The following is a 24,289-nucleotide window of genomic DNA, read 5'->3' as shown; positions in this document are numbered from 1 at the left end:
TGATTGGACAGCCAGCCCCATCTTCGACACGCTCCCCCACGCTCCGTTCCACTAATACCTCAAGGAACCAGCCAGCCCCAACACGCTGGCTTGCCCCCAACCCTGCCAAACGCCACCTACCTCTCGGGAGACCCACCTCAGCAACCCCCCCGCCTCGCATTACTCCCGTTTACTAGAATGCCTGCCAGCATGGCCCCCCCCCACCCTCAGAAATGAAGCTCAACAACTCCAACCCGAACAAACCCCCATCAGCCCTGCACCCCCACTCTCCCGTATTGGAAGAGGAACGAAATAGACACCCAAAGAGGAGTTCCAGACCCCCTTTGTCCCAAATGGATTAACCCCACATACCTGTAGGGACCAGCCCTGTAACCCCAAGCAGCAAAAACCAACAAGGTCTATAAGAGAAACAATGAAACAAACACATGTTGAAATTCCGAAATAAGAAAATCCAAAACAGCGTGCCCCAGTGCTCAGTTCATTCCCAGTCCATTCCTCTGTATGAAGTGTTTGCCTCCTTTGGCGTGTTAAAGAAATGGTCTCTGTGCTTGAACGTGACACGAGGTTTGGCCGGGTACCACATGCCAAATCGGACTTTACTTTTGAATAGTGCTGTTTTGGCCTTATTAAATGCCGCCTGGCGTCCAACCAGGCTGGCTCCAATGTCCTGGTATATACAAATCTAGTGTTCCTCCCAGTCGCAGCTCCATGTGGCCTTCACCAATCTTAGGAGATATGTTCCTTATGCTGGATCTTGTGGGGTTTGACGATTACAGCCCGTGGTGATTCAACGAGTCGTGGCGAAGCGACCTGTGGGTCCGGTCCACCTCGGGAAGGTTTAGTTAAAATCTCCCCTCCTCCCCTGACCAGCTTCCCGAGCATCTTGGAGATGGACTCGGTTGGGCTCTTACCTTCTGTGTCCTCAGGTAGCCCAACGATCTGACGGTTCTGATGCCAAGACTGGTTCTCCTGGACATCAAGTCTGGACTTCAGGATTTTTTGGGTCGCTGCCAATATTGTTATTTTGGCCTCCAACGAGGCAGTTCGTCCTTCCTGAACCATGACCGCCCTCTCCATTTCCACGATTGTCGCTCCCTGCGACTCCAGCCATCCGCTCCAACCAGTCCATCAGCCCATGGGGGGGGGGGGCACCACTGCTTTGAAGGCCATTTCCGACAACAGGTCCTCCTTTACTGCTTTCCTGTGCTTTTAGAGTTCTCCCGCGATGAACTCCACCAGCCTCTCCGCAGAGGACTGGGATGGCGTCGACGACTCTGCGGGGTCCGCCATGTTTGGCTTCGCACTGCCACGCGGGTCCACTGACTCTGATGTGGGGGATTTGCTCTCTTTATTTTTATTTCCTTTGGTTCTTGCTCTGCAGCCCGCCGACATTTCAAACCAGCAGAGCCCCCGGCGAGGATCAGCTCCGTCCGATTTTCATCAATTCTGGTGCCAGTTCATCGGGTTAAAAGGTCTAAAAAACAGGTTTCCAGATGGGAGCCATCTTTCATGCAACCACTTAGCGCATGGCCGTCACCGCAAGTCGAATGCGAAAAGTTATGATATCGTCACTGGGCTTGAAAGAGGTGCGTAACGTATTCCAGAGTCTCTCCTTCAACATAGTTGGAAGGTGGAATAGTTGGCTGACAAGGTGTGGATTGATATATGAGTTCTGTTTTGATAACGTTCAGGGATGAGCTGATTTTCTTGTTTGCAGAGGTGAAGCAATTGAGAGCGGTTTGCTCTCTACGGCTAAGCTGGATTCTGCCTTCCCCAAAATCCAACATAATCTCCAACAAAAGATTCTGCATTGTATTTGGGCAGGAGCTCTGAATGCTCCTTACTGTCGGTCAGATGTTGTTGGAGTGGGACACTTCACGGCTGCCGTGTTCATGAGACCTTTCTGATCCCTTCCTCTAGGTAAAGCTTTGCGCTATAGTTTGTTTGAAATAGGAGTCGGTAAAGATGCAGTGAGAGCAACAAGGCACCTGGGGCCTTAGTAAGTGCTGTAGAGCAAACTGTCATCCTCAAGCTGTAGCTCTTATACAACTATGGCGTTCCGTTTAGTTTTGACATGGAAGCAACTAAGGTTAAAGGTTTTCCCATCCAGGCAGTATTTATTACCAGAGGGCAGAATCTTTAATGCGGTGAATGGACGCTGGCAGGTAGATTGTACGGTGGCTGTCACACAACATGTCCGGCTTTTGAAGTCTGTTTCCGACTTGTGGGGCAGTGATAAAGTTACTTGGAGATCCAAATGTTTGGAGACCATTCCATGGAACCTTGCCATGAATTGAGTCGACTGCTTTGCTCAGACCCTAACCCTAACCCTAACCCTAACAGTTTCTGATCCCAACTGTTCACAAGAAACGTGTCACGTTGGACTGGAACCACTGGGATAAATTTTCCAGTCCCGCCCACCGCGGGATTCGTTGAGGGCGGGGCAGAAAATCTGATGGACCATTGTGAAGTCCGTTGACCTCAGGTGGGAATTGTCTGTCTTGGGGCAGGCGGGGCTGAAAACTCCCGCCCATTAACTCTGTTTCGCTCTCTCCACAGATGCTGCCGGGCCTGCTGGGTTTCCCCAGCACTTTTTGATTTTGGTATTGAAGAATTCTTGGTGCTGTTCCCGATAGACTTCTTGGATTTGTATGCCAACATGGACCTTGTCAGAGTTTCCTTTGGCAAATCTAATGCCACACTGGGTGGAATTTGGCTGGGGCAAGGACACCGTTGAGTAGCTCTCCAGCTGCACAGCCGAGTTTTCTATCCAGACTCTCCGGCACTATGTACACAGAAAACCTGGGAGTGGGGTTTCCACCGTCACACTGGCGGGGCGGGGCCTGGTTGAGCCGGCTCCACAGAGATCGGGGCGCCATTTTTAAAGAGTTGGGGCTGCCAGTTTGGCACTTCCAAGGGGCAGTGCCAAGGTGTAAGGGGCAGTGCTCTGGTCATGTTCCTCTCTGTTCCCGGGGGCTATGCTTACCATTGCATCCCCGGCGGGTGACGGTTCCCTTCGACTACCTCCCGTTTTCTAATACCTTATGTAAACCTCGTCAACGTGGCGTCATGTCGGCAAGGGCGGGAAACACCTTACCTGGGGATAAAATATGGCGGGGAAGCCCTTTTAAATCCATGTTAATTTATTTAAATTAATTTAAATGAGGGAACTTTGTTACGTCACTGGAGCGGGGCCGGGAACATCTGAAAACGAGGCCTCACCGCCAGGCTTCCTGCTCCCATGGTCTCCCGGGCCTATCCGCTGGCATCGTCATTTTCACCCCCCGGAGAATGCTGACACAAACACCCCCACCCCTCCCCGTATCTTTGGGGCACTAATGAGTGAAAATTTGAGGGAATTCACTTGAATGCCATGGAAAGCTGTCCCACTATCTCACTGACTTGTCTTTTTTACTCTGTATCTCCCTGAATTACCCCATGGTCCACAGCACGGCCTTCTAGTACACAGTCCGAGGGATCTGGATATGGAAAGCCACCTGGCAGCGCCAATCAAAAAATAGGAGACAAGCCCTTCAATGGCAAGAAACAGGAAGAAAATAAAGAACAAGGCCCTTTCTACTACATTGGAGGCACAAACGGCATTGCACTGTATGTATTAAAGTAGAGCTTTATTTTATTATAGGTTGGTATCACACAGCTGCTTGACACATCCTTTGATGAATGGAGCATATAATCTGAGCAGAATCCAGTTTTATTCTGTATTTATTAATACAGGGACCAGAATTTATCATTAACTTTGCAACAAGATCCCTCATCACCAGCAGGTTCTCTCTCTCGCTCTCTCTTTCTTTCTCATGCATACTCCTCACAAAGAAGATTGGATATTCCCCACATTAATGACCACATTCATGAATAATGTTCCTGAATGATTTTCATACATGAGAGCAGATCAAAAGCACCGGGGGGACAGAATAAATGTTGGTGCATAATTACGTGTTCGTTCAGCGATTCTGTCCTTGTGCCGCAAGCTTCATTATAATGGTTCACTTCTAGATTTAAAGAGTTAGGTCATCTCTCTCACATAATCTAGTCATAAATTTGATCTGCGGAGGACAGTTGAATATTGCCACCTCCACTATTATTTCCTTTAACCCGGAACCCTCCTGTTTATTCCACGTTCCATTTATCCCACGGTTATCCCCAACACATTGTTGGTTAAACAAACTCCTGTTGTGGTCTAACTTTGGTATTTCAGTGCAGCAGCTCTTGAGGGAGTGCTGTTCAGTAAAAGGTGCCAGCTTTCAGATGGGATGTTAAATCGAGGGCCTCTCAGGTGGGCGTAAGAGATGCCGTAACAGTGTTCTGAAGGAGAAAAGAGGAGCAATTATTCCTAGTTTCCTGGCCAACATTGATCTCTTAACCAGCAACATTAAGGCAGATTATCACAGCTATTTGTAGGAACTTGTGAGCACATCAGCTGTCACATTTCCCTCGTCACATTGAGACTGCACTTCAGAAAGTATTTCAAAGGCTGCAAAGCATCTTGCTGTATCCTGATGTCATGAAAAGTGCTACATCGATTCAAATCTATCCTTAAACAGCTTGCCTTCCTATGAGTCGAGTGTTTTATTTTAGTGCAGGTTGGTATGAATGAAATTGACGTAATAACTTCCGTGAAGCGAAAGCGTAACTGATTGATCGCCGTGATGTGATTGGTTCCTGTCAAATGTTGCGAAAAGGATCATTCTCATCTTGCAGAATAATTTTCTCCTTCCCTTCTCTCTTCGCTGCTGTTCAAACGATCATTGTACTCACACTGGACACTGCTGCCGCTCAGTAACCGAGAGAGGTATGCACAGGCTAACAGTACATAAAGCAATTGCATCTGTGACATGTGTCAGAAGCACAATGGCATTTAATGTCGAGAATTGTTTCCTGGCTTCGTTTTAATGAGGCCCAGCCTTACCTAGATTACTGAGGGGGGAAATCGCAGAGGCTCTGACCACAATCTTCCAACTCCTCTTAGATCATGGAGCTGGTGCCAGAGGATGGGCTGATTGCAAAATGTTGCACAGTTCTTTTTTTTAAAGAAAAGCATAAATGTGGAGAGGAGTCAGCTTAACGTCCGTGATGGGGAAACTTCCGGAGATAATAGGAGGAATTTTCCGTGCAACCCACTAGGAGACCAATGGGGGAATCTTCTGGACCTGCTGTTGTTATTGGAGTTTCCCATTGAATGCACCCCTCACCGCCGGCAAACCTGTGGCAGGGATGAGTCAACAGGACCGGAAGATCCCGCCAGCGTGCACAGCCAGAAATGTCCGGCGAATATTCCAGGTCAAAATCGAAGCAACTTCAATGGTAATTTTCAAAAGGGAATTGGTAAGTGGACGAGCGGGAATAGCTTTACGAGGTTGTACGGAAAGAGCAGGAATGTGAAACTAATTGAATAACTCTTTCAAATAGCTAACACAGGCAACATCGATTGAGTGGCCTCATTTTAATATTCTATAATCGCCGTAGGTGGTCCCCAAAAAAGGTTAATTATGGGCGAAATTCTTTTCCCCAATATAACACGTTATAAAATCAGTCATAAGACACCCAAATTTCTTCCTTTGCCAGCCCGACTTTCTTGTGTCAAGTCACAGGAAGATGATGCATATATGTTTTAATTACCTTTTTACCTGATCTGTTTACCTGACAGCAGGTGAGCAAAGACAATCACCAGCATGTAAAACGATTATCTTTAAACTGAATACTAAAATAGTAACCACTAAAAACTTTATGCAAAGTTATGGGCACATTTGTCAAAGTTCAAGTTGGTGATTCATTTTAGTCTCTAGTTTTTATGCAGGAGGTAAAGTAATAGTGGAGGAAATATGACCAATGATGTAATACAAACTTTGGTAGTGTCAGTTTAGTGGGGGTGTCTCTAAAGAGAGCTTGGGGCTGACAAGATGGATTGAAGGGGCTGCAATTTGATCTGTCTTGGTCCGCCTCGTACCTGATTATAAAAGATATCTGTTTAAACTTCATTATGTCTTTTTAATACAGTATTAGCAGCTTCTGTGAGAGCAAGGGATGGAAACGAACTTTGAGCAACATTCGAGATGATTACTTACTGAAATGGACTGACGCCAGCACACCTTCCGTCCATCAAACCTTTCATGGAGGTAATAGGGCTGTCAGAATGGCCCAGATTGGTTGCTGTCAGAATTATATTGTAGCTAAGTCCTGTAAACCACTTCAGTAATATTACAAGATTGTGCTTTATTCATTTGCAGGGGACAGCAGAACGTCACTTCTTCATTTTGCATTCTACTTTGGCCATGTTAAGGTCAAGGGTCAATCATTCCTGCTAATGTTTTATGTTGTGCAGTTGTCCAGCTTTTATTTTTTTATGGTATGTTAGCCTTTATTGCAAAGGGGAAGCCTTGTGAGACACGGTGGGTCGAGTCCCTACCTCTGAGTTCAAAAGCCCCGGGTTCAAACCACACTTCAGGACTTGATGTCAGGGAAGGTGTATCATAATGCGGCCAAACAAAGGTCGATTGTCAGTCTGTAAATCCTCCTGATGGTAGGCAGGAAGAGTAGGAGAGTTTTCTGGTCAGCCATCTGCAGAAGGCAACATCAAACCAATGCAGTACCTTGCCAAGTATAACCATGGGCCAATCCAATGGATGCCCATGGTGACCAGTGTCCTTCAGGGCATGGTACTTGGAGAGAGACAGTGCCTTTATTGCGAAGGGGTTGGAGAATAAGGGTAACGATCTTGCTGCAATTTTACAGGGCTTTGGTGTGACCACACATGGAGTGCTATGTACAGTTTTGGCCTCCTAATTTAAGGAAGGATATATTTGCCGAACATGGTGCAACAAATGGTCACCAGGTGGATTCCTGAGCCAAGTGGAAAGCCCTGTGAGGAGAGATTGAGATTTAATCCTGGCATTAAAAAGAATGAGAGGTGAAATGTATAATCGAAATGTATAAAATTCATAAGAGGCTTTGGTAGGATAGAAATGAGAGGCTGTTGCCCCCAGGAGTGAGAGTCTATAACTAGGGATCAGTCTCAGGATAATGGATCAGTCATTTGGGACCGAGCTGGGGAGGAATGTCTTCACTCAGAAGGTTGTGAATCTTTGGAATTCTCAACCCTACATACCTGTGGATGCTCAGTCATCGAGATGAGATCAGTAGATGTTTGGAGACGTAGCGAATCTTGGACAAAAACAGGACATGATGGAAAATCTCATTAGGTCCGGCAGCATCTGTGGAGAGAGAAGGGAGGATGAGATCCAGTCAGCCTATTTCCAGTTCTCTCCAGCTTTGAGTCATCCAGACTTGAAACATCAGCTCCCTCCCCGCAGATACTGTCAGACCTGCTGAGGTTGGGCAGCATTTTCTGTTTTTGTTTCCGGTTCCAGCATCCGCAGTAGTTTTCTTTTACCTAAAGGAATCTGGGATATGGGGATAGAGTGGGAAAGTGGACTTGAGGTAGAAAATTAGCTGTGATATTGTTGACTGGCAGAACATGCTCAGGGGACCAAGTGGCCTATTGCCGCTCCTGTTTCTTATGTTCTTTAAATACACCTGAACAACAAATGCCTGCAAATGGTTGGCCTGAGGGTGATGTTTTTTCATTCAATTGCTGTGTACAACAAAGGTGTTGTTAATACCACCATTGGGTTCTTCTAAGGGACAAACAGCACAATGAGATGTAAAGTAAAGCCCTCCTTATGTCTTCATATCTCTTTTTATATCCATATTGGACGATATTTCACAGGTTCCAGTAAAATCTGCTTCTGTATTAACACAAATTACCCCGAGCTGCTTCACATAGGTAAAATGGATTCTTGATCAAGGAAGGATATTAGAAGAGGAATGATTTTTTAAAAACGTGGTCAAGTTTTGGGGTAATAAGAAGGGTCAGGGTGAGGGACCTAGTACGAAGCAGATGGATTTATGAAGAGAATTCTAACATTAAGCCCAGATGGTTGAAGGAATTTAAACACAAGCTTTGAATTAGAATCTTTAGGGCAACGTACATCAGCGAGAATGGGAATGATGGGTGAATATGGGCTTGGTGCGAGATAGGATAAGGACAGCAGATTTTTTAGCAGCATTTGGGGCAGCACGGTAACATTGTGGATAGCACAATTGCTTCACAGCTCCAGGGTCCCAGGTTCGATTCTGGCTTGGGTCACTGTCTGTGCGGAGTCTGCACATCCTCCCCGTGTGTGCGTGGGTTTCCTCCCGGTGCTCCGGTTTCCTCCCACAGTTCAAAGATGTGCAGGTTAGGTGGATTGGCCATGATAAATTGCCCTTAGTGATTAAAATTGCCCTTAGTGTTGGGTGGGGTTACTGGGTTATGGGGATAGGATGGAGTTGTTGACCTTGGGTAGGGTGCTCTTTCCAAGAGCCGGTGCAGACTCGATGGGCTGAATGGCCTCCTTCTGCACTGTAAATTCTATGATTCTATGATTAACGCCCAGTTTATGAATTCTCAGTAAGACAAATTTCTGGTTGACCAATAGGTTGTTGGTATTTTGGGCCACTGCTGTGTGTAATTACTGTAACGTTACAGCAGGTGGGTGCAGTAGTAAAGCCAAGGACATCTTAGAGGATTGAAGGGCATTTAGCAATCAAAAGCAGTATCGTCGATTAGCTTTGCTAATGTTTATGTCTTTGGTTTTTGTCATTCCAAAAGGTAAACAGATGTCAAACCAGATCCCCAACAATAAAGTGCTAACCACCAAGTTTGGCCTCTGTTCTTCACTCAAGGATAATGAACGTATAATGAATAAATACGGCAGGATCATGTTTTCAAAGTAAGTGTACTTACAGCTTGCAGTTTCCTACAAGTCTTAGTCTTTTGGAGGTTTAATTAAAGCAATATTAGTTAGAATGCCTAATTAATTGGGTAATTGAGACTTGCCTATCCTATTTTGGGTGATGTGTATCGAAACAGTAATTGCAAATCATTGGCATTCAGTTTACTTGGCCACCATTTTGTTAAAGATCACTACATGATTGAACTACAAATCGGCTGGAGCTATTTTATTGCCTTGTGCTCCTGGTGCTTGCCTGAGTACGTTGAAATAAAGTATGCAACGTATTCAATGCCATTGTTAATGTTAAAATGAGGCTCCTGCCCATTTTCTGCTGTGAACTCACAAGGCTTGGCTTCACCCCAAGTGGAAACCTGTCCATGGACAAAAGGGTGGAGGTTGCCACTTGATTCCTTACCTCCAGTGCCCATCCCAATGCAGTGTCGCCGCTGGCAATGACTCCCCCAGTGTGTTTCAGTTTCCTGTAATGAGTTTGAAACTGTGCCAGTCATTGCCATAAATTTAGGTACATTTTAGGTACATTTTCTATCTCTTTTATGCAAATGATATGTTTCCAGCTTTTCTTTAACTCAACTCTTTCATATTTCGGCTCAGATCAATTTAGTCAGTTCCTCGTCTCCTCCATAATTCCCAGGAAGCTAGTTTCAACATCAATTTCTCTCGGATAGAATTAGCCTCTTGCCTGTCCATTTCTCTACAAATCCTGCAGATCCTTGATAATAACATGGTAACAAACAATTATCAGCTTAATGGCACACTTGGGAGAGACGAGGAAGATACGAAGTCTTGCTGAGGATCATATTAAGCAATAATCAGTCAGTGGCAAGTAGCATTTGCACCACGCAAGTGCCAGGCAATGACCATCTCCACCAAGAGAGAATCTAACCATTTTCCTTTGAATGTCAATGGCATTACCATCGTTGAATCTCATTCCATCAACACCCTGGGGGGGGTTAGCATTGACCACAAATTTAATTGAACCGCCAAATAAATACTGTGGCTGCAAGAGGTCAGAGGTTGGGAATTCTGCAGCAAGTAACTCACCTCCTGACTCCCCAAAGCCTGTTCACCATGTGGTACAAGTCAAGAGTGTGATGGAAGGGCAGCACGGTGGCACAGTGGTTAGCATTGCTGCCTACGGCGCTGAGGTCCCGGGTTCGAATCCCGGCCCTGGGTCACTGTCCGTGTGGAGTTTGCACATTCTCCCCGTGTTTGCGTGGGTTTCACCCCCACAACCCAAAAAGATGTGCAGGGTAGGTGGATTGGCTATGCTAAATTGCCCCTTAATTGGAAAAAATTGGGCACTCTAAACTAAAAAAAAGAGTGTGATGGAATACTCTCCACTTGCCTGGACGAGTGCAGCTCCGTTGTGCTTTCTTTTCTACTTGACTTTTCTGCGGCTCTGTTCCAATTATGGCAATCAGTGAATTTGCCTTCTTTCTATGTTATCTATGCCTGAATGCTTAGAGTCGCCAGGTATCGAATGATATCACCACAAGTTTCAACCGGCTATCGATCAAAGAGCCAAACACCAGTTAGTTAGTTCAAGGCCAAAGGTAATTTATTTACACACAATTAGTCATGCAACATAAACACTACTAGTTAACTACACCTATCAACTAAGACAACCTGTACTTCGGGCACCTGGCGTGGTCAGAGAACAGTGGTTGCTGTTCAATTCTGGATCTCTCGGGTTCGAAGGAGTAACTGCTGCTCAGCTGGGCTCATCCATCTGGTAGCGGGTGTTGACCTCGTACTTGCTTCTGGTGTTGCTACATTTGGCGATGGCCGTGACCGGGGTACCAGGGCCAAGAGGGGGGGGCCAAGAGGGAGCGAACATATGGCAAACTCTTCCTCATACTCAGGGGGTTTTCACACCCTTTTGGGCGGTTCTTTGATTTGGGCCTGACTAATTGGGTGATCCCTGATCACTCCGTTCGATTCCTTAACCAATAAGTGGGCGGGGATCTGGCTGGTTAGGCGTGTCCCAAGCGGTCACTGACCCCGTTGTTTGTGTTTCCCTTGAAGAGGGTGTGGCACTGAAATGTCTGGGACTGTCCCGGTTGCTCGAGTACCAGTCCTTTGTTTTGGTTAAGATGGGCCATCAAATGCTAATCGGCCACATTAAAATGCTAATTGGTCGGAATTTCGATACCATCTGGACTTCTTGCTTATGAATATGCATTTCAGGTTCTGAGCCTGCCTGAGTCTTGGCTTATCCATTTTACCCACCAGGCTTTGCGAGTTTTCCTGTACCTAGTTGGAAGTGGTCATCCCAGAAGGCTACAGCTCCAACAAGACTCATGAAGTGTGACAGCATCCAGAACAAAGCAGTTTGATCGACATCCTATCCACCACCTCAAGCTTACTCTTCACCCTTCACCAGCGCACAGTGCCATCACTATCTTCAAGATGTACTGTAACAACTTGCCAACACTCCTCAACGGCATCTTCCAAACCCACGACTTCCATCACCTAGAAGGACAAGGGCAGCAGACACATGGGAACATCACCCCGTGGAAGTTCCCCTCCAAGCCACACATCACCCTGACTTGGAAATATATCGCCGTTCCTTCACTGTGGCTGGGTCATCACGCTGATGGGCCAGCTGGGACCAGAGAGCATCAAGAGGGGTGGCCTGTGGGGACACCCATATGACCTATGGCTCTAAGTTCAAAGTGAGCTGTCAGCGGTGTGCGCAGCAGCACGGCTGCCTTGCCGGCTGGTGCAATGGTGTTCCATGCCTGTCCACCCTGACCCCACAGCTCACCTCCTGGCCACTCCCTGCTACTCCCCCCGGCCTTGGCAGAAGCTCCCCGACCAGCGGCACGACTGTCAGAAAGCTATGGGGATGTTGGACACTTTCCGTACCCCCTTTCTGTCCCCCCTCTCTGTACCCCCTTTCCGTACCCCCTTTCCCTACCCCCTTTCCGTACCCCCTTTCCGTACCCCCTTTCTGTCCCCCCTCTCTGTACCCCCTTTCCCTACCCCCTTTCCGTACCCCCTTTCTGTCCCCCCTCTCTGTACCCCCTTTCCGTAACCCCTTTCCCTACCCCCTTTCCGTACCCCCTTTCTGTACCCCCTTTCCGTACCCCCTTTCCGCACCCCTTTCCGTACCCCCTTTCCATACCCCCTTTCCGTACCCCCTTTCCATACCCCCTTTCCGTACCCCCTTTCCGTACCCCCTTTCTGTACCCCCATTCCGTACCCCCCTTTCCGTACCCCCTTTACGTACCCCCCCTCTCTCCTTCAGCAGCCACAGCCCCTGTTTTGCGATGTTTAAAAGCACAAGTGAATCCCGCTGTCAGGGATGTGCCCCTAGTGAAGGTGGAGAATACCGGGTCAGGCCTGCTAATAATATGCTAATGATATGCTAATGATATGTTTCCATGTGGAGTGGAACGCATTGACGCCGCTGCCCCGGAGATTGGGACTTGGTGTGAAACCGGCACCCGCCACGATTTCGGCGTCAAAACCGATTCTCCTCCCAATCGCGTTTCCCGATTCCAGCCGGCGGAGAATCCCGCACCATGTACGTACTAGTAATGGAGGAGTTCCAAAAGAAGGGTCAAAAAATGATTTATTTCCAAAAGGAAAGTATTTACTTTCAGCCCCCCCCCCACACCTCGGCTCCTACCTGGGCCGGCTTTTATGGTACTGAATTAACTAGCCTATTGATGGGTCTCCGCCCCTCAGCAAAGAAGCTCGCCCTCCACGAGGCTCATGGGGAGATTAATCGGGCCTTCCCATGGGTCTCGTGGTGGGTTACAACGTCCCACAACCCCCCCCCCCCCCCTCCCCAACACCGAAGTCTGTAAGTTCCTCTGATGAAGTGAGATTGGGAGGATGACTACTCCTTTTTGCCCCTGGTTGCACATCCTGTAGCTTCAGAGCTGGGACAGCGGGTGTATAGCGTGTCGGGGAATGCCGATTCTGCAATGACTGCCTGGAGGGGGGGCACCACTAGCGACAGATCCCTGGGCAGCGGTGACCAGCAAGGTGTCCACAAAATAAAGCGTCAAAACAACTTAACCGGCCGTCGGTGGGGATGGGGCATGTCAGCAGCAGGAGCCTGCTCAGCACGTCTGCGTTTGCAATCTGAAAACCTGGGCAATGCTCAAAGGCATATTGGAAGGCAATAGGAACCATCGCTGAATCCAGGTGGAAGCTATGGTTGAGATAGCCTTGTCTTCTTTTGAAAGCCCTGGAAATGGCTTATGGACTGTCACAATGGTGTATCAATGCCCATACATGAATTGGTGAACATTCTTCCCCATAAATAGGGTGGCCAAACCTTCTTTTTTGAAGTGGGTATAATTGCGCTCTGCAGCGGAAAGAGTTCTTGACACGTTTGCTATTAGCCTTACCCTACCGTCAGCCATGTGGTGAGACAATGCTGCTCAGATTCTGTAAGGTGAGACGTTGCATTTCACCAAGAGCGGCTTGGAGCGGTCGTAATGTGTCAATAACAATGTCAGCTGATGTTTCACCGTAGTAAAGGTCTCTTCCTGAGGCACTGTCCACACCCAAATTTGGTGCTTCTTCAGCAAAGTGTGTAGTGGAGCGGGGATCATCGCTAGGCCTGGAATAAATGTCCAATAATTTATGTGACCTAAATAAATCTGTCATATTTTCCAGAGTGTGGGACTTGTTTTATCACCTGGATGTTCTCCTCAACCAGGTGTAGTCCATCCTGACCATGCGATACCCCAAGTATGTCACTTCCTTGGCATAGAAAACGCACTTTCCCCTCTTGAGCTGGTTGCCTGTCTTGGAAAACCAATGGAGGACTTCCTCCAGTTTGCTCAAATGCTCCCTTTCTGTGGCTCCAGTGACCAGGGCATTGTCCAAGTAGACCACCACATGCGGTAGCCCTCTCCGGATGTTCTCTATAATGCCCTGAAAAATTGCGCAAGCCGATGACAGTCCAAACTGTAACCGTGGGTACTCAGAGAGGCCCCGTGGGTATTCATGGTTATGTAACGCCTGGAATCGCTGTTGTGCACCAGCTGGAGATAGGCGTAACTAATGTCAAGCTTGGAAAAGGAATGACCCCCAGCTAACTTGACGTATAGGTCATCTACCCATGGCATTAGGCACCTGACCAGATGGGAGGCCTTGTTTATGGTCAACTTATAATCTTCGCAGAGGGGTACGATTTTGTCAGGTTTTAGTACCGAGACTACTGGCATTGCCCAATCAGCAAACCGTATTGCTCGGATGATACCGAGGCAAATCAGTTGATTGAGTTCGCCCTCGACTTTCCCCAGCACTGCACGGCGGATTGGGCCGACCCGGAAGTACTTTGGCTGGGCTTCAGGGTTGACATCTTGGCCATGGCCCCCTTAATTTTACCCAGGCTCTCCTGGAAGACCTCTGGGTACTTCCCCAAGACTTTGTAAAGTCCTCCGGTGCCCATCTGGAGTATCTGTTGCCAGTCCAGCCGAAGGCGTTGTAGCTAATCGCGGTCCAGCAGTCTCGGTCCGGGGCCCCTCACTATTATTAATGGCAGCCTAACCGACTGCTGACCATAAATAACTGGGGTAATCGTCCTGTCTGCTATGGCTAGGGGTTCCCCCGTTTGGTTGCTAGCCTTGCCTGAGTGCCCCGCAAACTCAACTATTGCCCTCCAGTCCTGATTTTCTCAAAGGTCTGTCTGCCTATTACTGAACCTGCGGCCCCCGTGTCCAATTCCATCTCTAACGGGTGGCCCTTCACCTGGACGGTAATCCTGATGGGGTTAACTCATGGCTGGCAATGTAATGCAATTGCTTACACTCCTCGTCAGCAGGTTATCTGTGGACTGCAACTGGGTTAAGTACCGGAAGGCTGATTTGCTAGAGTTTTTTTCAATTACCTTTCAAGGATTAGGAGGATTTTTTAAAGAACCTTCTTGGGCACATTCCCCGAGGAGACTGAATAATTGAAGGCATCCTTGAGAGTGCAAATTGGACATGGGTGATTAAATGGAGTGGGTTCAGTGGATCAAGAGGCCTCTTCTCATTTTGTGGATTTGCATGTTTGTACTCAATCATTCTCCTTATCATCATCGCAATGTGCAAACTGAGCACTCTGAAGTTATCCTAACATTTTTCAGCCAAACTATCGCTGGTGCTGGTAGTAGATTCTGTTGCTTTCTGTTTCAAAGACTAATGACACATTGGGTCACTGAAGAATGTGTCCGCTGTGGATGTAAAGGTGTTAGCTGCTCTGTATCTGTGCTTCTAACTCCAACAGAGGTGCCCTTGTTGTATTGTGACCTAACAATGTAAACTGAGTGAAGAGAGACAAAACTAAATGCATTTATGTAGCATTTTGAATGACTTTTTGATGTCCCAAATACTTACAGCCAATGAATTACTTTTGAAATGCATTGCAGTAAATGTGGCATCCAATTTTCGCACAGTTGGGCTCCATAGGTTGCAGTGAGATAGTGATCAGATAGATTAATCTGTCTGCTTTAGCAACGTTGGCTGAGAGGTACCACAGTAAGTCCCCGTATTAAGTTACTTCACGCAGATATAAGGGGCCAGTACTCAAACTTAGCCTCCCTTTTGCCACAGCCCTCATAAGCGGCTGAACGTAATTATGCACAAATCGAGAGGGAAGGCTTTGGCAGTTGTCTTCGCTGTGAAGAAATTCCATCAATATGTGTACGGTCAATGGTTCATGATCATCACGGACCACAAACTGCTGCTCGGTCTTGTTAAAGAAAACAAGGCAATTCCGCCCATCACCTCCGCCAAGATCCAGCGTTGGGCCCTCCGGCTGGCTAACTACGAGTACTCTTTTGGGCATTGTCCCAGTACCCAGATCGCTAAAGCGGATGCCTTTGCCAACACGCCCTCCTTCTTCTCCCAGGATGGCCAAGGTCATGGCCATACTCGACTTTATAGATTTGTTGCCTGTTACAGCGTCCCAAATCCATGAGTGGACACAGACTAACCCAGTTCTCTTGAAAGTTCAACACATAGCCCTGAACAGGTGTCAACATAGATGGTTACCAGGCAAATTACTGACATTCTCAACGAAGATGTCTGAGTTTAATGTGGAAGATGGAATCCTGTTCTGGGTTAAGCACGTTGTCGTCTCAGGCAAGGGTCAGGACCTGATCCTCAGGGACCTGCACCATGGGCACCTAGCGGTGTCAAAAGTGAAATTGCTACCACGTAGCTACATTTGGTGGCCGGGCCTGGATTCTGAGCTAGAGAGAACGGCCCAGCAGTGCGACGTGTGTCACGAGCACCAGAAGAATCTGCCAGCCATGCCCCTTCACCCATGGGAATGGCTGGGGCGTCCGTGGACGCGGTTACATGCTGACTTTGCCGGCCGGTTTCAAGGCTCGATATTCTTACTCCTGATGAATGGCCACTCTAAGTAGTTAAAGTCCATAAGATATCGGCGACCACTTTATAGAGACCATTGAAAAATTGCGTTTGTCCTTCAGTACACACGGTACCCAGAGATGTGTTATCGCCAATGGACCGCTTTTCACAAGTGAAGAGTTCTCCGGATTCCTGGAGGCTAACGGGATGCAGCACATCCGGACAGCCCCATATCACCCGGCTTCAAACGGGCTAGCGGAATGGGCGGTTCAAACGTGGACCAAAAAAGCAGACAAGACTGGCCAGGTTCTTGTTCTGCTATGGGACCACTCTGCATGTTGCATCTTAAACTGGCTTTCCCTGATATAGGTGGGAAAGTGCACCACAGCCAGGAGCAGCAAGGATGTTACCCCATTCGACCAAAACCGGCCAGACTCTGTGTACCAGGTGACACAGTCCATATTCAAAACTTTGTCGGCACCCAGATGATCTCTGGGACAATTGTCCACCAGCCAGGGCCGGCATCTTATCAAATTTAGGCAAAAAAATCGGGTCATGAGAAAGCACCTTGTGTGGCCACTATCTCGAGCTTGTTAATTAGTTTATTGGATTAGGCCAATTTTCAGAGGCTAGAGTCACAGTATAAAGATGAGCCAGTTTATAGTGCAGACTTTGTTTGCACTGAGTGCTGAATATGGGTGCATTTGAGTGCTATAGTGAGAGTTTGGTGACTGAGGGAGTTAGGGGAGGAGGGAGCAAGATGCTTAAAGAGCGAGAAGGGAGCCGGGAGTTTACAGAGTGCAGGTGGCTGAGTTGGAGGGCGGAGTTCCAGCTGGTCCACAGGGCAGCTACATTCTGTAAGATCAGAGGGGATGGAGGCTAGGGCAGTTGCATGATCCTCCTGTAGGATGTGGGTGGTGAGGGATACCACCGGTGTCCCTGCTGCCTATACCCGCGGGAAGTGCACCAAACTTAAGTTTCTCAGAGACCGCGTTAGGGAACTGGAGCTGGAGCTGAATGAACTTCGGATAATCCGGGAGGCAGAGGGGGTGATAGAGAAGAGTTACAGGGAGGTAGCCACACCCGAGGTACAGGACAAAAATAGCTGGGTTACAGTCAGGAGAAGGAAAATGAAAGGGCAGACAGTGAAGGGATCCCTCATGGCCGTTCCTCTTCAAAACAAGTATACCGTTTTGGATGCTGTTTGGGGGGGATGACCTACCGGGGGAAGGCCCTAGCGGCCAGGTCTCTGGCACTGAGTCTAGCTCTGTGGCTCAGAAGGGAAGGGGGGAGAATAGAAAAGCACCGGTGATAGGAGACTCAATGGTTAGGGGAATGGATTGGAGATTCTGGGGTCGCGAGCGAGGCTCCCGGAAGGTAAGTTGCCTCCCGGGTGCCAGGGTCAGGGATGTCTCGGATCGAGTCTACAGGATTCTTAAGGGGGAGGGGGAGCAACCAGAAGTCGTGGTGCATAGGCACCAATGACATAGCTAAGAAAAGGGATAAGGATCTAAAAAGTGATTTTAGGGAGTTAGGTTGGAAGCTAAAGAGGAGGACAAGCAGAGTAGTGATCTCAGGATTGCTACCAGTGCCACGTGAAAGTGAGGCAAGGAACAGAGAGCGAGTGCTGCTGAACACGTGGCTGCAGGGCTGGTGCAGGAGGGAAGGCTTCAGATATGTGGATCATTAGGATATCTTCTGGGGAAGGTGGGGAGGAAGGACGGATTGCACCTAAACTGGAGGGGCGCCATTATCCTGGGTGGGAGGTTTGCTGGAGCTCTGCAGGAGGGTTTAAACTAGTTTGGCAGGGGAATGGGAACCAGAGCTATGGACCAGAGGATAGGGTAGGTGTTAAACAGGCAGAAATAGTATGCAGCAAGTCTGTGAGGAAGGATAGACAATTGATAGGGCAAAGTTTCACTCAGTGGAATGGGTTAAAGTGTGTCTGTTTCAATGCAAAGGGTGTCCGGAAAAGGGAGATGAACTTAGAACATGGATCAGTACTTGGAACTACGATGTTGTGGCCATTACAGAGACATGGAACTCACAGGGGCAGGAATGGTTGTTAGATGTTCCGGGGTTTAGATGTTTTCAGAAGAATAGGGAGGGAGGTAAAAGAGGAGGGGGAGTGGCACTGTTAATTAGGGAGTGCACCACAGCTGCAGAAAAGGAGGTAGTTGAGGAGGGTTTGTCCACTGAGTCAGTATGGGTGGAAGTCAGAAACAAGAAAGGAGCAGTCACTTTATTGGGAGTTTTCTATAGACCACCCAATAGCAGCAGAGAAATAGAGGAACAGATTGGGCGGCAGATCTTGTCCTGGGTGACTTCAACTTCCCTAATATTAACTGGAACATCCTTAGTGCAAATGGTTTGGATGGAGCAGATTTTGTCAGGTGTGTACATGAAGGATTCCTAACTCAATATGTAAATAGGCCGACTAGAGGGGAGGCCATATTGGACTTGGTGCTCGGCAACGAAGCAGGCCAGGTGTCAGATGTCTCGGTGGGACAGCATTTCGGTGACAGTGACCACAACTCCTTGACCTTTACCATAGTCATGGAGAGGGATAGGAACAGACAGTATGGGAAGGTATTTAATTGGGGGAGAGGAAATTATACTGCTATTAGACAGGAGCTGAGGGGCATAAAGTGGAAACAATTGTTCTTGGGGAAATGCACAACTGTAATTTGGGGGTTGTTTAAGGAGCACTTGCTGCGAGTGCTGAATAGTTCTGTCCCACTGAGATGAGGAAGGAATGGTAAGGTGAAGCAGTCTTGGATGACAAGAGAAGTGGAGCTTCTGGTCAAGAGGATGAAGGAAGCTTACATAAGGTTGAGGAAGCAAGGATCTGACTCGGCTCTAGAGGGTCACCAGGTAGCCAGGATGGAACTCAAAAATGGACTGAGGAGAGCTAGAAGGTGGCATGAAAAAGCCCTGGCGGGAAGGATTAGGGAAAACCCCAAGGCGTTCTCCACTTATGTGAGAAATAAGAGGATCATCAGAGTGAGAGTAGGGCTAATCGGGGATAGTGGAGGGAACTTGTGCCCCGAGTCTGAGCAGGTGGGGGAGGCCCTAAATGAATGCTTTGCTTCAGTATTCACTAGAGAGAGGGACCTTGTTGTCAGGAGAACAGTGTGAACCAGGTTAATAGGCTCGAACAGGTTGATATTAAGAAGGAGGATGTGCTGGAAATTTTGAAAAGCATCAGGATAGATAAGTCCCCTGGGCCTGACGGGATATACCCAAGGTTACTACGGGAAGCGAGGGAGGAGATTGCTGCACCGTTGGCGATGATCTTTATGTACTCACTCTACACTGTCGTAGTATCGGATGATTGGAGGGAGGCGAATGTTGTTCCCCTGTTCAAGAAAGGGAATAGGGAAATCCCTGGGAATGAGGTGAGCTCTGTGGTGAGCAAAATATTAGAAAGGATTCTGAGAGATAGGATTTATGATTATTTAGAAAAACATAGTTTGATTAAAGATAGTCAGCGTGGCTTTGTGAAGGGCTGGTCATGCCTCACAAGCCTTATTGAATTCTTTGAGTATGTGACGAGACACATTGATGAAGGTCGGGCAGTGGATGTGGTGTATATGGATTTCAGTAAGGCATTTGATAAGGTTCCGCATGGTAGGCTCATTCAGAAAGTTAGGGGGCATGGGATACAGGGAAATTTGGCTGTCTGGATACAGAATTGGCTGGCCGAAAGAAGACAGCGAGTTGTAGTGGATGGAAGGTATTCCACCTGGAGGTCGGTGACCAGTGGTGTCCCGCAGGGATCTGTTCTGGGACCTCTGCTCTTTGCAGTTTTTATAAATGACTTGGATGAGGAAGTGGAAGGGTGGGTTAGTAAGTTTGCCGATGACACAAAGATTGGGGGAGTTGTAGATTGTGTTGCGGGTTGTTGCAGGTTACAGCAGGACATTGACAGGATGCAGAGCTGGGCTGAGAAGTGGCAGATGGAATTCAACCTTGATAAGTGTGAAGTGATTCATTTTGGAAGGTCGAATTTCAATGCTGAATACAGGGTTAAAGGCAGGATTCTTGGAAGTGTGGAGGATCAGAGGGGTCTTGGGGTCCACGTACATAGATCCCTCAAAGTTGCCACCCAGGTTGATAGGGTTGTTAAGCAGGCGTATGGTGTGTTGGCTTTCATTAACAGGGGGATTGAGTTTAAGAGCCGCAACGTTTTTCTGCAGCTTTATAAAACCCTAGTTAGACCATACTTGGAATATTGTGTCCAGTTCTGGTCGCCTCATTATAGGAAGGATGTGGATGCTATGGAGAGGGTACAGAGGAGATTTACCAGGATGCTGCCTGGACTGGAGGGCATGAAAATGAAAAAAAATGAAAATTGCTTATTGTCACGAGTAGGCTTCAATGAAGTTACTGTGAAAAGCCCCTAGTCGCCACATTCCAGCGCCTGCCCGGGGAGGCTGGTACGGGATTCGAACCGTGCTGCTGGCCTGCTTGGTCTGCTTTAAAAGCCAGCGATTTAGCCGAGTGAGCTAAACCAGCATGTCTTATGAAGAAAGGTTGAGGGAGCTGGGGCTTTTCTCACTGGAGCGAAGAAGGCAGAGAGGTGACTTGATAGAGGTGTACAAGGTAATGAGAGGCATGGATAGAGTGGATAGCCAGAGACTTTTCCCCAGGGTGGAAATGGCTGTCATGAGGGGGACATAATTTTGAGGTGATTGGAGGAAGGTATAGGGGAGATGTCAGAGGTACGTTCTTTACACAGAGAGTGGTGGGTGTGTGGAATGCACTGCCAGCAGAGGTGGTGGAGTCAGAGTCATTTAAGCGACTCTTAGACAGGCACATGGACAGCAGTAAATTGAAGGGGTGTAGGTCAGGTTGATCTTAGATTAGGATAAATGGTTGGCACAACATCATGGGCTGAAGGGCCTGTACTGTGCTGTACTGTTCTATGTTCTATGTTCTCTGATCGCATCCAGTCCAGACGACCAATTCTATGCAAACTTCCTCGGGGAAGGAAAGTTCCAATCCAAACAAATCCGATGCCCGAAGAGTCTAGAACATTACCCCAACCAGATCAAGACACCAAAATGAGAGAAATCATAGATATGGATTCTGAAATGGAACCCCAAGCATCGGAATCCTCTGATGGGGAGGAAGCAGAGCAGCAGCTTCAGACAGTGCATCCACTATGACATTCCGAATGGAAGCAGCATTCACTGTCCACATACACACAGCCAGATCCAGCCCAGCAAGTGCAGGAAGCACAGCCAAGGGTGAAGAGAGTCTGGTGCCCTCCTACTCCACAGTCAGCAGAACAGTCTTTGGGAGGGATGCTGTACCCCGCACAAGACCTACAGGGTTGGAGCAATCAGCCTCTTCATGAGTCTCGCCGAATACGAGCTCCACTGCTAAGGGGGCGGGGAGCCCGAGAACATTCATGATTGAGATCTGTGTAAAGTTGGCCAAGTATGGAACCAACAGAGCAGGATCTCATGTATATTGTAAATATAATTGCTAATCAATAAACTAAGTTTTCTTTTGACCATCTCGGTTCGGACCCGTTTGTGGCCTACAAAAGGCAATCAGTGAGAGAGGCAGTGAGTAGGAAGTAAGTGGAAGGAGTTATCTTATTTCTTTTATATATTTACTTTTAGTTTGTATTAAAAGGTGGTTAATTCATGGGCGTAATGCTTTGATTTTTTTTCTCTATGAGAAATGTTCTACAGAACTCAACTACAGCTTTTACGTGGTTACAATGGGAAAAGCTGGTTCACTTAGTATTGCACTTTTCAGGAATGCAGCTGCAATGTTTAGGGAGGATAGCACAGAGAACTCTCCTTTTCTTCTTTGAAGTTGGAAGGATCTTTCATAGCAACTTGAGAAGGCCGACAGGGCCTCAATTTAATATCCCATCGGAAAGTCTGCACCTTTGATAGTGCAGTGCACTGTCAGTCCTGCCCTGGGCTCTCTTCCCAGATATTGTGCTCAAGGTTCTAGAGTGTATCTTAAAGCCACAACCTTTTGCCAGAGCAGCGAAGTACTACCATCTGAGCACAGGTAGGGAGCTAAGTGAGAGAAGAGTGGTTGCAAATCGTGAGACAGAACAAAGTAAATTGGCTACTTTCCTCTTCCCTGAATAAAAATACATTTATTTGAGACTAAACAGAAGTTTTTCTCTTCCTAACCTTAAGAATAAACTCGATCTTGAACGAGATCTGTGCGAAGCAAAAAAGGCCTTGTACTGAGTGGTCTGGGGATGGAATGCACCGCCTGGAGGTTTGCTGGAGGCAGCTTCAGTCAAAGCTTTCAGGAGGGCATTAGATGAAGAAAGGAGACAAAGCAAACTGTGAGGACTACCGAGGAATCTCCCGACTCACCATCACCGGGCAGAGTATCCCCGAATCTTTGCGAGCTGCCTTCTCCCAGTCTCTGAAGAAATCTTTCCGGAAAGCTGGTGTGGCATCCGACCAAGGTGCGGAACAATAGACATGGGGCACAATTCTCCGCACTCACGACGGTGCGGAGAATAGCGGGGTTCGTAAATTTTTACGGCCACGCTAGTCTGACACCGATGGACACCGATCGCGGGCAGCGGGTCCGATTCCCGCGCACTCTTTGTCCTTCCGCCGCCCCGCTGTATCACTTCGCGGGGCGGCTGAGGGGCATCCCGGCCCGCGCATGCGCGGGTTTCACGCAAATGCGCGATGACGTCATCTGCGCATGCGCGGGTTGGAGTCTTCCAATCCGCGGCTGACGTCATGTGACGTGTCAGCCGGCGCAAACTCTGGCAAGCGGGCTTAACGAATTTCGTTAAGCCCGCGATGCCGGAGTTCACAGCCGCGGCATACTAGCCCCGACCGGGGACCAGAATCGGTTCCCGGTCGGGGAGGGGGAGGCTGGCGTCAAAACCGGGCGGGTTTGACGCCAGCCTTACGATTTCGCCCTGTCTGGGAGAATCGCGCCCATGATTTTCACCACTCAACAACTCCAAGAGAAATGCCAGGAGCAACATCAACCACTCCACGTGGCCTTCATCCATCTGACCAAGGCTTTTGACTCAGTCAATCAGGAAGTAGTCTGGAAGACCATGTCAAAGGCCAGCTGTCCAGAGAAATTGCATGGAATCCCTACAGTGAAGAGGAGGCCATTTGACCCATCAAGTCTACACTGACCCTCCAAAAGAGCACTCTACCTAGGCCCACTCCCCCTCCCTATTCCCCGTACATTGTCATGGCCAATCTACCTAGTCCGCACACCTTTGGATATTAAGGGGCAATTTAGCAAGGCCATTGCACCTAACCTGCACATCTTTGGACTGTGGGAGGAAACCGGAGCATCCGGAGGGAACCCACGCACTCCCTGGTGCTGTGAGGCAAAAGGGCTGATTTGGAGAGGCAAAATTCTTCGAGGACACTCGAGGGCAAGAGGAGGCTTGGAAAAGGAGCCTGAGAAAGGAATACCGATGATCCAGAGCCCAAGGCCCAATTCCATCTCCTGGAAACACCTACGAGTGTGCGGTCGGAGAGGCAGCTCTAGACTCAGATGCATCAGCCACGCAAGGACCCACAGAGATCTCATGACCGGTGACACAGAGTTTCTTGGGTGGACAATCATACTCATTAGCGAGTGATCACGGAAGAAGAAGGAGATTGTCACATGAATAGAAGTGAGGTGCAGTGATTTGGGGCAAAGGTGGGAGAATGGAACTAATTCATGATGCTCGTTTGAAGAACTAGTGCAGGTATGATGGGGCAAATACTCTCCTGCGCTGTAACGACTCTGTGACTCTATTCAGAACAAAAAACAGTCACGAGGTGATAATAAACTGCAAATTGGTAAAAGTACAACTCAGTGGAACTGGTGCAATCACCATTTTCACTGTGATGATCACCTGCATGAGACATGGTTCCTGTTTTCCATTGAAACGCTATCTTGTATTATTTCTGCTTTTCCCCACTTCCTGGGGAAGTGAAGGAATTTACTCTTCGACAACGGTCCTCCATCAGCAATTCAAATCATTGGGTCATGTTTTACTGTTTGAATGAATGTTAAGCTGTTTCAAACTTGTATCAACACAATCTGGGAAATGCCGTTTGTTCCTGGGATCAGGAGGACAATAGTAAGGGTCACATTTATTACCCATCATTCCTTGCCCCAAGAAGGTAACCGTGGGCT

General features: G+C 48.0%; 1 protein-coding gene across 6 annotated transcripts in view; it reads left to right on the top strand.

The window, feature by feature from the left end:
• The window catches only part of LOC119950713 (protein polyglycylase TTLL10-like), a 178,161-nt gene that overhangs the window by 95,013 nt on the left and 58,859 nt on the right, over nucleotides 1–24,289 (top strand). For 3 of the 6 annotated variants that reach the window (XM_038773385.1, XM_038773387.1, XM_038773388.1), the window contains 4 exons: nucleotides 1,382–1,586; nucleotides 3,450–3,609; nucleotides 6,016–6,134; nucleotides 8,669–8,789. In XM_038773385.1, coding sequence (XP_038629313.1) covers nucleotides 1,382–1,586; nucleotides 3,450–3,609; nucleotides 6,016–6,134; nucleotides 8,669–8,789 — 605 coding nt within the window. The remainder of the gene's footprint in view (nucleotides 1–1,381; nucleotides 1,587–3,449; nucleotides 3,610–6,015; nucleotides 6,135–8,668; nucleotides 8,790–24,289) is intronic. The other 3 variants (XM_038773382.1, XM_038773383.1, XM_038773384.1) reach the window with 1 other exon arrangement.

Source organism: Scyliorhinus canicula, chromosome 16, assembly GCF_902713615.1.
Source record: "Scyliorhinus canicula chromosome 16, sScyCan1.1, whole genome shotgun sequence".
NCBI lineage: Eukaryota > Metazoa > Chordata > Chondrichthyes > Carcharhiniformes > Scyliorhinidae > Scyliorhinus > Scyliorhinus canicula.
This window is presented reverse-complemented; position numbering and strand designations above follow the sequence as displayed.